Consider the following 17,624-nt stretch of genomic DNA (forward strand, 5'->3'; position numbering starts at 1 on the left):
AGATGGCACTCAGATAAAAATAGACATTTTGATCACAGCACCTGTTATTCAAGAGGCAACGACTTCTACTACTTTTTGTCTCATGCATAATTTTTTAAAGCCTTCCCAAGTCACTGCAGAGAAAAAGACTACCTAAAGGGTTGCTCTACAAAACAGAACAAAAGGGAAAATCTTTCCTTCCATCTCTTTCCATCCAACATCGACAAATGTTTTCTAAGGAGACAAATGTTTTGTAAGGACATACCGTGGGCCAGGTCCTAGGGATAGAACAGGCAGACAATGCCCTGTTCACTCAAAGGTTACAGTGTAGACTAGGGTTCCATGTGTTCTGTGATGTAGGAATGTCAGCATCCCAATGGCTCAGAGAACAGCCAGAGCTGTGGTTCTCAGCAGTACTGGTAACAAACCCAGGGACATTTTGGAAATTTGTGGAGAAATTTCACAGGCAGGAACCAAAGTTCAAGGTATCCTGCAATGCTCAAGACACTCCTGCACGACTTTTTAACACCCTACCAGACATTCTTTCAGGCAAGAAAACCTTTTATAGTTATCTGAGCCTGGAATCTAACTGTTACATATAAACACAAAGCATTTTTTTGTACAACTTAAAAATACACTGAATTTTCAGGAATACAGGTACCAGGTAAATTAAGGAACAACTGTACTTTGCTTTGTTTGGATATTTACCAAGACCCTTTTGGCATTTTGAAAATCATATCACATCCAAATATTACATTTTGCTCAACATCTACATATTAGTATACATGTCATTTTATTTTAAATCATTTTCCTTTGTATTTCTCCTTTATATTATGGCTGGAATACTATATATTTTTTGCAGTGACCTATATAATTGGTTATATTAACTGTGAATATTATTTCAGTATGGTAAAAGAGATAGTATGAAATACTCATTACCAAAAGATCATCTTGGGTGTAATATGATTAAGAATCACTGAGCTAGGGCTTCCCTGGTGGCACAGTGGTTGAGAGTCCACCTGCCGATGCAGGGGACATGGGTTCATGCCCCGGTCCGGGAAGATCCCACATGCCGCGGAGCGGCTGGGCCCGTGAGCCATGGCCGCTGAGCCTGCGCGTCCGGAGCCTGTGCTCCGCAGCGGGAGAGGCTACAACAGTGAGAAGCCGTGTACCGTAAAAAAAAAAAAAAAAAAAAAAAAAAAAAAAAAAAGAATCACTGAGCTAAATGATGGAGAAGGTGCCTTCTACAAAACAGGTGCTATACAAGTGGTTTGGACCAAGAGTGGCCCCTGTACAGAGCACCACCAAAAAATTAACTGTAGTCAGTGAGGTAGCTTTGATACTGACCAGGGTTCCTGGCCTTCCCTAATCAATAGCAATTGACTAGAGGCCAGATAAGAAACTCAGGCAAGGCTTTATTGGGGTCCCTGCGACCTCAGGTGGGAGCAAAAACAAATGTTTCCCTTGCTTGCTCGGTCCCAGACGCCAGACGAGCTGGTTCCTTATAAGGGGGTGAGGGTAGGGGTGTGTCCAGGGATCAGGCCAGAGGGTGGCTTAGGTGTTTTGCCCACCCCTCCAGTGGGGTGTATTGAGTGCAGGCGGCATGCTCAGGACCCTGCATTTGCTCCCCGACACCCTGTTTTTGCTCCAGTCTCTTCAGAAGTGGCAGGTGGGTTTTTTGGTCTCTTTGTATCTTTTGTCCAGAATTTGCCCCAACTGCCCATGCACACAGTTATTTTTAGTCCCATATAGTTTCTTTGTATTTCGTTGCTGGAGGATAGATGTGTCCAGGTGCAGGCATTGTAGCAAAGGGTCCCAGGTCCCAGCCTGTCTCAACTTTACTGTTTTGTGACTCCTATTTTATTTGTCTGAAGAATTCTGATGAGGGTATATTTTGGTGCATCAACTGTAGAAAATAACTGACCTTACATCAAATAATATGATGGATTAATTTCTTCCTACTTATTCCATTTAATATGAATGTTTGGATTCTAACAAGGATCAAAGTGCAAAAAGAATGTGTTCTACATTTTTCATCATATTTCTTTCTCTTCTTCCCTTCTCAGACATGCTCCAGCCACAAAGGACTGATGATGTGTCTTTCCCTCGTCTGCTCTGCACTTCCTCAGCTTATGCTATTTCTTACAAAACATCCTTTCTTCCTCCCCATCCTGCTGAAATTCTATTCATCTTTCAAGTTTCACCTTAAGTGTCTTATAGTATCTCCAAAATAACAGGTCCAAAATAGAACTCTTGACTTTTTTCCACAAATCAGCTCTCCTCTACCTTCCCATCAGAGGAACCAGTACTAGTTACTCAAGCCAAAAATCTAGGATTTATCCTTGATTCCACTCTCACTCCTTACATCAATCCATTAGCAAGTTCTGTTGACTATATCTCCAAAATAAATCTAAATTTTGTTCCCTTCTCTCTATTATTACAGCTACCACCATGGTCCAAGCCCCCACCCTCCTCTCTCCTGGACTGCTGCCATGACCTCCTAGCTGGTCTCCCTGCTTCCATTCTTCCTGAACTCAAATCTATTCTCTACACACTGTGAGGTTACATCAGATTGTGACTTTCACGTGGTTAAACCTTCCAATAGGCTTGCCATCATATTAGAATAAAATCTAAGCATCTTATCCTAGCCTTTAAGACTCTGTATAGTCAGGCCTCTAATCACCTCTCCTACTTCCTTTATTATCACTCTCCTCCTTGGTCATTCCATAGCATCCCTCCTGCCCTTCTTGCTGTCCCTCAAACACACCGAGGTCATCTCTACCTTAAAGATTTGTCCGTCTTTGGACTTCCCTGGTGGCGCAGTGGTTAAGAATCTGCCTGTCAATGCAGGGGACGTAGGTTCAATCCCTGGTCCGGGAAGATCCCACATGCCACAGAGCAACTAAGCCTGTGTGCCACAACTACTGAGCCTGCGCTCTACAGCCTGCAAGCCACAACTACTGAGCCCGCATGCTGCAACTACTGAAGCCCGCCTAGAGCCTGTGCTCCACAACAAGAGAAAACACCTCAATGAGAAACCCGCGCACCGTAACGAACAGTAGCCCTAGCTTGCCGCAACTAAAGAAAGCCCGCATGCAGCAACAAAGAACCAACACAGCAAAAAATTAAATAAATAAATGTATACATATATTTAAAAAAAGGTACTGGATTTAGGGCTCACTCTAAATACAGGATAATCTCACCTTGAGATTCTTAACTTAATTAGCATCATACATTCAATGATCTGTGATACCAGCTCAGCAGTGCTCCCCACACTACGCTGGTCTGCACAAACATCGTGTGTTTTCGATCGTATGTTCCTATTGGGAACAAACACCTGGTATGATGCTCTACACAGTGGGCTTTTCCTTTTTCCTTTCATATGTTTTTTGGCTAGTTCTTGTCACTGCATCCAAAATGATAGCTATTACTTACTATTCCTACATTTAGCAAGAATTACGATAAAAATGAGAGGTCCGAGAATTGGAAGTGAGTTATCTGCTGTATCACTGGAATAAAAAAGATCTGGAATCACTGGAATAAAAAAGAAACTGAAATAGGCTTAGAGAAACAGAAGGTTGTGAAGCTTCTCAATTCTATCTCTCTGGTTTGGTCATTTTCTAAAGATCCAAACTACCACCCAGTGTGAAAATGTCAGCACACCAAGGGGATGTTACAGCAAAAGCCTAGGTTATAAATAATAAATAAACATGTGCACAGGCTGAGCAAGTCTCATAAGCCAAGTAAAATGCCTGAAAGAGCTTGGTGTTCTTAATAGGCTAACGGCACAGACAGGGACATCGTCAATGCCATTAGTGAAAAACTTCTCCCTGAAAAAGGAAACAAATGAGACTTTAAGAGAAATAATAATTTTAATAACGATACTGCTTCTAGAAATATCTAATATTTAGAGAGCATATCAGAATTGACAGCTTGCTTCCCCATATGGAGTCTCACTTGATTCCTTCTTTACAGATAAATGAGGCTCTGAGAGTTGAAGACACTTGTCATGATGCCAAATGGCAAAGCAGGAATTCAAAACCAGATCATCTGAGGCAGGAGTTCTTTCCTTGCTTGATGCCTAGTAAACATCACTATGAAGTATAAAATCAAGCTCTGGGGCTTCCCTGGTAGTGCAGTCATTAAGAATCCACCTGCCAATGCAGGGGACACAGGTTCGAGCCCTGGTCCGGGAAGATTCCATATGCTGCGGAGCAACTAAGCCCGTGAGCCACAATTACTGAGCCCGCGTGCCTAGAGCCCGTGCTCTGCAAGAAGAGAAGCTACCGCAATGAGAAGCCCGCGCACCACAACAAAGAGTAGCCCCCACTCACCGCAACTAAAGAACGCCTGCAAGCAGCAACGAAGACCCAATGCAGCCAAAAATAAATTAATTAAAAAAAAAAATCAAGCTCTGATTCACGGAATGGGTGCCCACTAAAACAGAGCATTTTACAGCTGGACTGAGCATTTTACAGCTGGACTGAATATACATGACTTATCCCAAAGTAGAAGTTTCTGTGTAAGAGGTCAATAAAAAAAAAAGCACCAAGCTCACTGTCAAACAGAATTATGCTGCCCTCCTGTGTCTATTTGCTTTTTCCCATCTTTGTAAACTGAAGACCCAGAGGAGTCTTTATTACTTCTAAGCCAAATCATTGGATCTCTTCATTCTTTAGAAGTAAAGTTGTATGCAAATCTGAGGTATCCTGTATCACAAACTTAATGGTCATAATATGTCTTTTGATTATAGTAAGTGTGTTTGAAAGTGCTATGAAACAATATCAAATACAGTAATATCTACAACAAAATGAAAAGGTAACAATTCGGCCAAAGAAGAATTGTTCCCTGAGAACCTAAATGTGGCCCATGGGACCCCACAGCACAGTCCACTTGAGACTTTAAGCAAATCATTTTTACTTAATTAGCTAGTATCAAGAACCAGCAGATCAAGGCGGCTCACCATCACCACTCTGTACCTGGTGCCACTGGCATACCACCAGGAAATGGCACAGTGTAGGGCATTTTCTAAGTACACCTTCAATAAACATATGTTGGACAAATTAATGGATCAATCTGTAATGCATCTGAAGCTAAACAAAATTAACTATATCAAGCAATTCAAGTTTAATTCCACTAAAATTACAATCTGAAACTGAAGGATTGTAGACAAAAGGAAGACAAGTACAATAAAGCCCCCACTTTGTATCTGATTAACTTCTGAGTTATAACCTGTAAGCATGCACCCAGCTTCAATATTCTCCAGTCATCACAATTTTGAACCATTCTTGCAACCTTCTCACAGATGGATTTCCAGTCAAGTAAAAAAAAAAACTGGCAGTCAAAAATATACCAAATTTTAAAAAGTTGCAGGAAATATACATTCAACCTATATATATACATATATACATTAAATATACATATACTAAATATTAGACATATTTAATATTTATGTATATATATGTGAGTGTGTGTTTGTGTATATGTCTATATATTTTAGAATTGGTTGAATATACTAAATGCATTATACATAATAAATGCATTATAAAAGGCCTAAGAAAGATATACAACAAATTGTTAATTGTAATTATTGTCAGAGGTTGTTGATGAATGTGAATTTTTACTTTTTGTTTTGTATTATTTTGTTATTTACAATTTTTACAATGAGAATATTTATTATAGATATTGGATAATCTTTTTAACTCACGAAAAATTAAATAAGATCAAAATGGTCCTGCTTCTATTTTGTTAGCATACTAAAATATAACTTGCCAGTTAACAGTGACATACATTTGAACGTAAAATTGGGTCAAATAAAAAACTTATGGAATGGGGCTTCCCTGGTGGCGCAGTGGTTAAGAGTCCGCCTGCCGATGCAGGGGACACGGGTTCGTGCCCCAGTCCGGGAGGATCCCACATGCAGTGTAGCGGCTGGGCCCGTGAGCCATGGCCACTGAGCCTGCGTGTCCGGAGCCTGTGCTCCGCAACGGGAGAGGCCACAACAGTGAGAGGCCCACGTACCGCAAAAAAAAAAAAAAAAAAAAAACTTATGGAAGAAAACTCAATGCCCTGATTTTAGCCTGTTACTTTTAGGCTAAAAAACATTCAGTGAGAGAGAATTTCTGAAAAGTAGGTAGGAGGCATCTCTGATCTTCCCTCTGTTCTGCCTACCTAAGAAAGCAGTGACATATACAAGTGTGTCCATCCCTAGACCCACCGAGAGTGGGGTTCTTATCTGTTTTCAGGACATGCCTCTGCCAACAAACCAAGCAGCAGAAGAAAGAACTACAGACTCCTGGGTCCACTCCACTCCATTGGGGTTCTTGACCTGCTGCAGACCAGCCACAGTATGCAGGGCCATGATCCTCATAAAAGCCTCCACAGCCACCTCTGCTTTAGCTGAGGCATCTGCCAGACTCACCTTCCTTCTCCTATGCTTTCTTAAGAAAAAGAAAGTTTCACACAATAAAATATCAAAATAATGCAACAAAACAGGGGAAATACATATGTGTTAAGCATAATTGATTTAAAACTTTGGTGAAAATACCAGGAATTTATACCAAAATGCAATGTTAATATGCAGACATCACTCTACAAGTAATCAAAGGACACTGACAGTCATACTATACAGAAGGAAAGAAAGAAAACAAATTATAATATGGGAAAATGGAAAATTTCTGAAGTAAATTTAAAATGTTAAGGTTGTCACAAATCATATCTAAAAAGAAGGAACTGGAAAATATGGTGAAATATATTTTAAAGAATTATTACACACTTTATAAACACAAAAAATCCAAATGATAGCATCCAGCATTAGCTAGGATATGGGGAACAGGCACTCTATACAGTGCTGAATGCAGTAGAAATAATGGAAACTTGCTGGGGATCAGTTTACTCTCAGGTTATAAGATATGGTTCAATCTAGCAATTCTATTCTTTACAAATATATCAAGAGAAAAAAATAATTGTTATAAATATATGAAAGACAAAGAAATCCTAATGAGCAACAATATCAATTTAAGATTGGTAATAACACTATGGAAAATACATACCTATTGAAAATGACAAATAAGTTACCTACAGGTAACAATGTAGAGTGAAAAAGTAAAACCCCAAATATTATTTACAGACTTTTTACAGACCTATAAAAACACATAAGTAAATTCATGAAATTCTTCATGATACCAAAAATAATGCTTTTCGATATGTTTTTAAAAATTACAGTATAACAGTAACATATAATTGGGTAAGTTAGTAAGAGAAGAAAATGTATGTGACATTATTTATGTAAAAATTCCATATCCATGTGTTCTTCTAACCACAGAGAAATAGCAAGAAACATGTTCACCAAAATATAAATAAAGGTTTCCTCAGCATTTGGGGATGGTTTTTACAAGTTAAAACTGTGAAGCTGGGAAGGGAAAGGGCAAAGCTTATGTTAGCAAAGATGAGAAGAGTATTAGAAATGTTTCTGAGTTTTAGGTATCCTCTCTCTCTCTCTCTCTCTCTCTCTCTCTCACACACACACACACACACACACACACACACACATGCACACACACACATACACGCAGACTCTAAAATCACCAGATAATCAGCCACATTGAGAAACTCTGAGAAGTGGTGTCACCAGGTGGCAGTTCCTACTTGCTCTCACTAGCTCAGGTCTCTTGCATAACACAAAACAAAGTCATCACAGAACAGTTTCCTCCTAAAGTCCCATGATTCCAGCACAGAGGTCTCAAACTTTTCCTGCAAGGGCCAGAGAATAAATATTTTAGGCTTTTCAAGCCATATAGTCACAACTACTGAACTCTCATTCCAGCACAAAAGCAGCCATAAACAATACTTCTATGAATGAGCATGGATAAAACATCACAGACGATGAAATTTGAATTTCATATAATTTTCATGTATCAATAAATATTCTCCTTTAAAAAAATTTCTTTCCAACCATTTAAAAATGTAAAAGCCAAAGACAGTTTGGCAGTTCCTTAAAAAGTTAAACATGAAAAAAAAAAAAAAAGTTAAACATGGAGGGCTTCCCTGGTGGCACAGTGGTTGAGAGTCCGTCTGCTGATGCAGGGGACACAGGTTCGTGCCCCGGTCCGGGAAGATCCCACATGCTGCGGAGCGGCTGGGCCCGTGAGCCATGGCCGCTGGGCCTGCGCGTCCGGAGCCTGTGCTCCGCAACGGGAGAGGCCACAACAGTGAGAGGCCCGCGTACCGCAAAAAAAAAAAAAAAGTTAAACATGGAGTTACTATGTGACCCAGCGATTCCACTCCTAGGTATATACCCAAATACATACCCAAGAGAACAGAAAACACATATTCACACAACTTGTACATGAATGTTCACAGAAGTGTTACTCATAATATCCAGAAGGGGAAACAACTCTAATGTCTATCAACTGATGAATGGATAAACAAAATTCGGCATATTCATATAAAAGAACATTATTTAGTCATAAAAAGGAAGGAAATACTGATATATGCTTCAACAAGGATGAACTTTGAAAACATTTTGCTAAGTGAAAGAAGCCAGACATAAAAGGGCACAAATTGTGATTCCATTTACATGAAATGTCCAGAATGAGCAAATCAATTAGAGATAGTAAGTAGATTAGTGGTGGCCAGGGGTTGGAAGGAGGAGGGAATGAGGAGTGACTGCTAATGAGTACAGGGTTTCTTTTGAGGGTAATAAAAATTCTAAAATCAAATAGGGTGATGGTCACACAATCTTGTGAACATACTAAAAACAATTGAATTGTACACTTGAAAATGGTGAATTTTATAGTATATGAAGTAAATCTTAATTCTTAAAAATGTAGAAGCCATTCTTAACTCACAGGCCATACAAAAACAGACTGCAGGTTGGATTTGGCCTGGGGGCTGTCGTTTGCCAACCCTGTTCTAGCATCAACAGAGAAGATGGCTTTGGGTTTCACACACACACAAACATACACTTGCACTCACTCACTCTACAAATTACGACACAGCCAAAAGCAAACACTTGAAAGAAGCTGAGCCAGGACTGAAAAAATTATTTGATGATTATTAGATAAAATTATGAAAAAATGGAAAGTCAAAGAACCTGTTTAAGCTATGCTTACTGCTTTTTCAAACCCATAAAGTTACTCTTCTGAAAGTGGGCAAAATTCAACAGACTGGTGGGGGTAAAAAGCATGTGTTATATAAAGCACAGCTTTTAAATGCCCGTCCCCATTTTGTCATGCCAAAATCCTTTTAAAATTAAATTAAACTAATTTAGAAATTCATTTATTGGCACATTACCTGGAGGCACTAGCTGTATTAACTCAAACCTGGTTAGAAAGGCTAAAAAGGAAAAATGAGATATTAATACTTTAGAATACTGTCAGAGTTTTTCATTAATTACTAAGTTTAAAACTGACATAATACCCCATTTACATTACTACTACTGATAGTAAGTGGCATACCAACAATGATTCAGGTATTTCTAGACCCAGTAAATTGGGGGCATGGGGTGAGAATAACTGAGTTATAAACATAGCATTTAAAACAAACAAAAAACACAGCATTTTGTCTCCTGAAAAATATTGACAAAATATGATACTTTCTCTCTTAAAGATGTATTCATAAATCATGGAAATAACAATATACTACTGTTCAGTTAAAAAATTCAAAATACAACTGTTATCCATCAACCTATAAAAGCTTATCTTGCTTAAAACAGTATGCTATATGACTATATAAATTAGACATAAAACATTTTTTTATATTTCCTGAGTTCAAAATATATTTAGAAATAGTGAGCCCAAAGAAGATATACAGATTGCCAACAAACACATGAAAGAATGCTCAACATCACTAATCATTAGAGAAATGCAAATCAAAACTACAATGAGGTATCACCTCACACCAGTCAGAATGGCCATCATCAAAAAATCTACAAACAAACAAACAAACAAACAAAAAAATCTACAGGGCTTCCCTGGTGGCGCAGTGGTTGAGAGTCCGCCCGCCGATGCAGGGGACACGGGTTCGTGCCCCGGTCTGGGAGGATCCCACATGCCGCGGAGCAGCTGGGCCCGTGAGCCATGGCCGCTGAGCCTGCGCGTCCGGAGCCTGTGCTCCGCAACGGGAGAGGCCACAACAGTGAGAGGCCTGCGTACCGGTAAAAAAAAAAAAAAAAAAAAAAAAATCTACAAACAGTAAATGCCGGATAGGGTGTAGAGAAAAGGGAACCCTCTTGCACTGTTGGTGGGAATGTAAATTGATACAGCCACTATGGAGAACAGTATGGAGGTTCCTTAAAAAACTAAAAATAGAACTACCATATGACCCAGCAATCCCACTACTGGGCATATACCCTGGGAAAACCATAATTCAACAAAAGTCATGTACCACAATGTTCACTGCAGCTCTATTTACAATAGCCAGGACATGGAAGCAACCTAAGTGTCCATCGACAGATGAATTGATAAAGAAGATGTGGCACATATATACAATGGAATATTACTCAGCCATAAAAAGAAATGAAATTGAGGTATTTGTAGTGAGGTGAATGGACCTAGAGTCTGCCATACAGAGTGAAGGAAGTCAGAAAAACAAATACCTCATGCTAACACATATATATGGAATCTAAAAAAAATAAAAATAAAAATGTTCTGAAGAACCTAGAGGCAGGACAGGAATAAAGATGCAGACGTAGAGAATGGACTTGAGGACATGGGGAGGGGGAAGGGTAAGCTGAGACGAAGTGAGAGAGTGGCATGGACTTATATATACTACCAAATGTAAAATAGATAGCTAGTGGGAAGCAGCCACATAGCACAGGGAGAGCAGCTCGGTGCTTTGTGACCACCTAGAGGGGTGGGATAGGGAGGGTGGGAGGGAGACACAAGAGGGAGGGGATATGGGGATATATTTATAGGTATAGCTGATTCATTTTGTTATAAAGCAGAAACTAACACACCATTGTAAAGCAATTATACTCCAATAAAGATGTTAAAAAAAAAATAGTGAGGGCTTCCCTGGTGGCGCAGTGGTTGAGAGTCCGCCTGCAGATGCAGGGGACACGGCTTCGTGCCCTGGTCCGGGAGGATCCCACGTGCTGCAGAGCGGCTGGGCCCGTGAGCCATGGCCGCTGAGCTTGCGCGTTCGGAGCCTGTGCTCCACAATGGGAGAGGTCACAACAGTGAGAGGCCCGCGTACCGCAAAAAAAAAGAAAAATAATAGCGAGCCCATGTTCAATGTCTATAAGGCCAAGAATAAAATTTAAATATTAAAAGTAATTTAAAATACAAATGGTATAACAAAAAATCAGTAAAGATAATTTCCACAACATATTAGAAAAACATTTTAATATTGACAATAATGGTGATTATAGTTAATACTGTAGTTGAAAGTTACTAAGAGAGTAGATTTTAAATGTTCTCACCACAAAAAAGAAATGGTAATTATGTAACGTGCTAGAGGTGTAAGCTAACACTACTGTAATAATCATTTTGCAAAATATCTGAGTATCAAATCAACATGCTGTTACCTTAAACTTACACAATGTTGTATGTCAATTATATCCTCAAATAAAGCTGAAAAAAATATATACAATAAAAAATATATATAAAAAAATAAAAAAATTCTCCCTTTGTAGATTTATGAAAAACATTAATACATGAGGACAGAATTTTAAATGCCAAGAAACTTAAAAGCCAAGACACCCCATAATTTTGGGTTTTCCAAACAGGAAGAAGGACTATATCTTTTCCAACCATCACCCCAATGGTAATGTAAAGTGCTTAAGCTATCTCAGTCTCTAAATTCCTTACACTCAATTAATTCCTACCACGTGTCATGTCATGAATTGGAAGACTTAATACTGTTTAGATGGCAATATTCTCCAAACTGATCTACAGGTTCAATGCAATCTATCATTGCCTATCAACATCCTAGCTGGCTTCTTTGCAGAAACAGACAAGCTGATCCTAAAATTCGTATGGCAAACTAAGGGAACCCAAATACAAAAACAGGCTTGAAAAAGAAGAACTAAGTTGGAGGACTCACACTTCCTGATTTTAAAACTTTCTATAAAGCTACAATAATCAAAATAGTGTGGCACTGTAATAATGATAGATTTATGAATCAATGGAATAGAATTGAGACCCCCCCACCCACCCCCAAAAAAACACCTCACATTTACAGTCAATTGATTTTCAACAAGAGTGCCATGACCATTCAATGGGGGAAAACTACTCTTGGTAACAACGGTGCTGAGACAACTGGATATCCAGATGCAAAAGAATGAAATTGGACCCTTAGCTCATGCCATTTACAAAAATCAACTCAATATGTATTATAGACTTAAATGTAAGAGCTAAAATGATAAAACTCTTAGAAGAAAATATAGACATAAATCTTTGACTTGAATTACACAATGGTTTCTTAGTTATGACATCAAAGGCAGAAGTAACAAAAGAAAAATAGATAAAATATAATTCATCAAAATTAAAAACGTTTGTGTTTCAGAGAACACCATTAAGAAAGCAAAAAGATAGTCCAAAGAATGGGAGAAAGTATTTGTCAATCATACATCTGATATGAAAGTTATATCTATAATATATAAAGAACTTACAACTCAATAATAAAAACCCAATTAAAATATAGGGAGAGGATCCGAACAGACACTTCTCCAAATAAGATATACAAATGGCCAATAAGCACATGAAAAAATGCTCAACATCATTAGCTATCAGGGAAATGCAAATCAAACCCACGAGGTACCACTTCATATCCACAAGGATGGCTACCAATCAAAAGGATAAATAATAACAAGTGTTGGCCAGGATGTGGAAAAATCAAATCTCATATATTGCTGGAGGAATGTAAAATGATACAACTCCTTTGGTATAATCTGGAAATTCCTCAAAAAATTAAACTGAGTTACCATATGACCCAGCAAGTCCACTCCTAGGTATACACCCAACAGAAATAAAAACATGTTTACAAAAAAAACTTGTACACAAATATTTATAGCAGCATTATTCATCATAGCACCAAAGCAAAAATAATCCAGATGTCCATCATCTGATGAATGGATAAACAAAATGTGGTTTATCCATAAAATGGGACATTATTTGGACATAAAAAGAAGTGAAATCTTGACACATTCTATAGCAAGGAAGAATTTTGAAAACATTATGCTAAATGAAAGAATCCAGTTATAAATGACCACATATTATATAATTCCATATATATGAAATATCCAGAATATGCAAATCTATAGAGGCAGAAAGATTAGTCAGTAGTTTCCTAGGGCTGGAAGGGATGAGGAAGAATGGGTATAGGGTTTCTTTCCATGGTGATGAAAATGTTCTAAAATTGATTATGGTGATGGTTAAACAACTCTGTTAAGATACAAAAACCATTTAATTGTAATAAAACAAACAGAATCATACCATCCAGTAAATGCCATACATATCTAGAAAAGGGTTTGTAATTGAATCAATGACATGATTGAAATTTTACACAGGCTATCTTGAACATAAATATGGGGTAAATGTGGAAGTATCACAACTTAGAAAATAGAATTTTATATCTGTGAATTACATATACACAATAGTCTCTCTCTCTTTTGTTGGGGGTGAAGGGGGGAGTACCTACTTTCTAAAATGTCTGCTACAGCTCCAGGATCTGTTGCATTTTCAAATACCTGCAGGAAAAAAAATGGGGAAAATAAATCTTCAAAGTTTTATTAATATATACTTATAGAAAATCTAGATCATATTCTTCCAAATAATTAACACATGTCAAATCTAGCCATATAATATTTTAGGATTCAACAGGAGTACCTTTAACAGGTATGTGGTTAAAAGTTCAACAAATGACTATAGAATAAATGAATGAGAAGTAACACAACACCAAGTACAAGGAAAATTTAAGTTAGCTGAATCTACCACATGTTCAAAACGTCATCTACTTGACCTAGCCCCACAGTTTGTTGCTAAAAGCACATCTGGCATCTACCTGAAAGAGTCTTGTTTGAGTACCTAAAAAAACATCCTGAATACAACAGATACTTATTACATGTTAACTGAATAAATGACTTCTCTTCCCAAGCCATTGGTCGTGCTAAAAAGGAACATAAATAAAAATTCTATGTGCAACACAAAAGAAAAGCTAAGTACTCATAGCTAGACTCCCACAGAATCCAAAAATAACAAGAGAGAGCGCCTCATAAGTTTTAGGTGTATCATGAAGCACAAGAAAAACACTGTGATACCTGTCTACCCACAGCCAAATATGTTTATTTTGTCCTTGAGATAAAAGGGCCTAGGGGACTGAGGTAAAGGCATAACATGACCCTCTCCCTGAACTCTAGAACCCTGTAAGAAACACAAGTTTTCAGCAGAGTTTGTTTTCAGGCATTAAATTTCTGATTTAAACGGTGTTTAACCTTAGCATGATTAAAATCTGCTCTTGATCCAAAACCAGGTCTGCTTTAACCACAAAACTGGAGGCTGTCCCCTGTAATCCATTTCTGTCTTACTGACTTGGATTTAACAAGCAAATGTGAGTGAGCTGGGGATTTTCCCAAAATTATTCCAGTAATATTAGTTCATCCCTTCTCTTCATCCATGTCTAAGAATTTTCTCAAGGATGATCGTGGGGAATAAATGATCAACATGAACTGCTCAAACACAATGGCTCATACACTCTTTATGAGTAATTTCTTGTTTATCTGAATGCTTTAGAACATTGAATTCTGAATTATACAGAAGGTCCAAGGAGGAGAAAGTGTTTTCGCTACTCCCTTCAAGTATTTGCAGCTAGAGAATGGAAAAGATACAAGAAAGCTAGAGCCAACTGGTAGAAAGCTTGAATATGAACTCAAACAGCTCACACAAGAAGGCAACTTTTCAAAATTTAAAATAAAGCATTTATTTAATTGTACTTTATAAAATGAAAAATGGTCTGTGATATCTAGTAATCTCAAATACACAGCTTTGTGACATCTAGAGTGTGACTCTGACACTCATTCTCCTCTTCTGCAAGTCAGGGAGCTTGGACTAGGTGACCTCCAAGGTCATTTACAGATTGATTTACAGCTTCTACAATTTTACATCCTTGGGCTTCTTATAAAAAGATTTTTAAAGTCTTCTAGAAAAGCAAATTTACAATTGATAAAACTAATAAGGAAATTCTTGGGGGAAAAAAATAGACTGGATTTTCACCACCCACTTTTTAACCATGACCAACATTGAAATGGTTAGAACTAGGTTCCTTTGGATTCGGACTGTATGTTCCAAGGTAATATCCATTTATTCCTCTCTTATCCAACCAGTTTGGAAGACTATTTAAATTAACAGGCTGGCTCAGAAAGAGAAAAACAAATACCGTATGCTAATGCATATATATGGGATCTAAAAAAAAAATAAAAATGGTTCTGATGAATCTAGGGGCAGGAGAGGAATAAAGATGCAGATGTAGAGAATGGACTTGAGGACACGGGGAGGGGGAAGGGTAAGCTGGGACGAAGTGAGAGAGTAGCATGGACATATGTACACTACCAAATGTAAAATAGATAGTGGGAAGCAGCCACATAGTACAGGGAGATCAGCTCGGTACTTTGTGACCACCTAGAGGGGTGGGATAGGGAGGGTGGGAGGGAGACGCAAGAGGGAGGGGATATGGGGATATATGTATACATATAGCTGATTCACTTTGTTATATAGCAGAAACTAACACAACATTGTAAAACAATTATATTCCAATAAAGATGTTAAAAAAAAAAAAAGAAAAGAAACCAAAGGTAGCAATGGAGGTTGGATTAAAATGTATGTTGGAAAGGGATCAAAGCCTTTGGAAATGATGCCATAAATGTGTATTTAATGATACACAAAGGAAGTAATGATCAATATTAAGTAATAAGGCACATTATAACTGACTTAACAGATGAGAATTTTTTGGTGTTGTTGCCCTATTGTATGTGTGTTTCTATGTTTTAAGAATTGTGTGGCTATAGTTTGTTCTCTCCCCACTCCTTACATAATACTTATATTTTATCACATCTATAAAGTGCATTAATTGAGGTAAAAATAAAACAAGGGAAACATAAAAAAAAAGGGTACTGATGAACCTAGTGGCAGGACAGGAATAAAGACACAGACATAGAGAATGGACTTAAGGACATGGTGGGGGCTGGGGAAGGGGAAGCTGGGACGAAGTGAGAGAGTGGCATGGACATATATACACTACCAAATGTAAAATAGATAGCTAGTGGGAAGCACCTGCAAAGCACAGGGAGATCAAGTGCTTTGTGACCACCTAGAGGGGTGGGATAGGGAGGGTGGGAGGGAGGCTCAGGAGGGAGGGCGTCTGGGGATATATGTATACATATAGCTGATTCACTTTGTTATACAGCAGAAACTAACACAACGCTATAAAGCAATTATACTCCAATAAAGATGTAAAAAATTAATTAATGGGCTGTGATTTATAAAAATATTACACACAGCCCTAGCCCTTTCAGAAATCAATCCTCATCTCCTCTGCTACTCTGTTTGAAATAGACAGGTCATTTTCAGGGCACCACCATCCAGACCTTTAAAAGTGACAGGCCCTACCCTGAAGCCTTCCAATTCTCATCCTCTCCCCAATAGAACCACCTCAGTGATATTTTTTGGGACAAAAATCATAGGCTTATCAAGGTTAAAACTGATTCAATCTCTAAATTCCAAAACAAAAACTTCAAGAGATTGTCAGTGATTGGATAGTAACGAAATTAATGTTCCATTAAATATGAAAGTGGGAAGAGGGTTGGTAATGTTTTGGCTACTTATATTATGATCACATTCACTGGAATGGAATCTAGCTTTTATCACTGCAGCTAAATAAACCAGATATGACCTAAGGAAACTCAGTAAATCTAAAAAGCCTTCTTGTTTTGTTACAGGATTTCAGATACAGGATTTAACTAATTTGGTTAGTCTGGGGTATTTTTCTGAGTCTAAAAAAGTTTGTTTCTAAGGTCTGCTAGTTTATTGATAATCTCTGTCAGAATGTACACAGCTGCCTCTAACACTTCCAAGAACATTCAGAAAATGCTCTCTGTTCCAGTTAGAAAATGCCATGGGAGTTCCAAAAATAGAAAACATCTACCAGGGTACTTAGCACTAATTTGACAGAACTTGGCTCAGATCTGGGATGCAAAAGCAAGTCCTCCAACTATGATTCTGCACTGTGCTGAGGTGCCTTCATGTAATTTCTTTTTTAAAGAAAATTTACAAAATAACTTTATAAAAGCTGTGTTCTTTATAAGAACCACTAAATGATCCTCAGACAACAGAATTTGAATTTCTCTATTTAACAATGAGAAAGTCAAGATCACCTTTTCAAACCTCATGCTCCGCTGAATCATAATAGGGAACACGGAAGGAAAGCAGTGTGTCTCCAGGTACTGATTCAGGAGGTAAACCCCAAGGAACACATCTTGCTTGCCAGGAAGGCACACCCCTGGGCAAGAAATCTTAAAAACAAAGAAAAAAATAGAGAACAGGGTTTGCGTTTTTGCTTTGTAAAGGGTCTATTTCCCCTAACCTCCCACAAACAATATCAAATTTCCCCCACCACCGTAACCCTCACCTCTCTCCCATAGCACTACCCTC

The 17,624-nt window shown here is 38.1% G+C and overlaps 1 protein-coding gene across 3 annotated transcripts in view; it reads right to left on the reverse strand.

Moving 5' to 3' along the window:
* The window catches only part of SPATA6L (spermatogenesis associated 6 like), a gene marked incomplete at both ends in the record, with an annotated part of 45,873 nt that overhangs the window by 24,167 nt on the left and 4,082 nt on the right, over positions 1-17,624 (reverse strand). Inside the window, 3 exons of one of the 3 annotated variants that reach the window (XM_082842545.1) lie at positions 9,274-9,315; positions 13,621-13,669; positions 17,348-17,485. In XM_082842545.1, coding sequence (XP_082698671.1) covers positions 9,274-9,315; positions 13,621-13,669; positions 17,348-17,485 — 229 coding nt within the window. The remainder of the gene's footprint in view (positions 1-9,273; positions 9,316-13,620; positions 13,670-17,347; positions 17,486-17,624) is intronic. The other 2 variants (XM_082842543.1, XM_082842544.1) reach the window with 2 other exon arrangements.

Source organism: Leucopleurus acutus (assembly GCF_964270905.1).
Source record: "Leucopleurus acutus genome assembly, chromosome: 7".
NCBI lineage: Eukaryota > Metazoa > Chordata > Mammalia > Artiodactyla > Delphinidae > Leucopleurus > Leucopleurus acutus.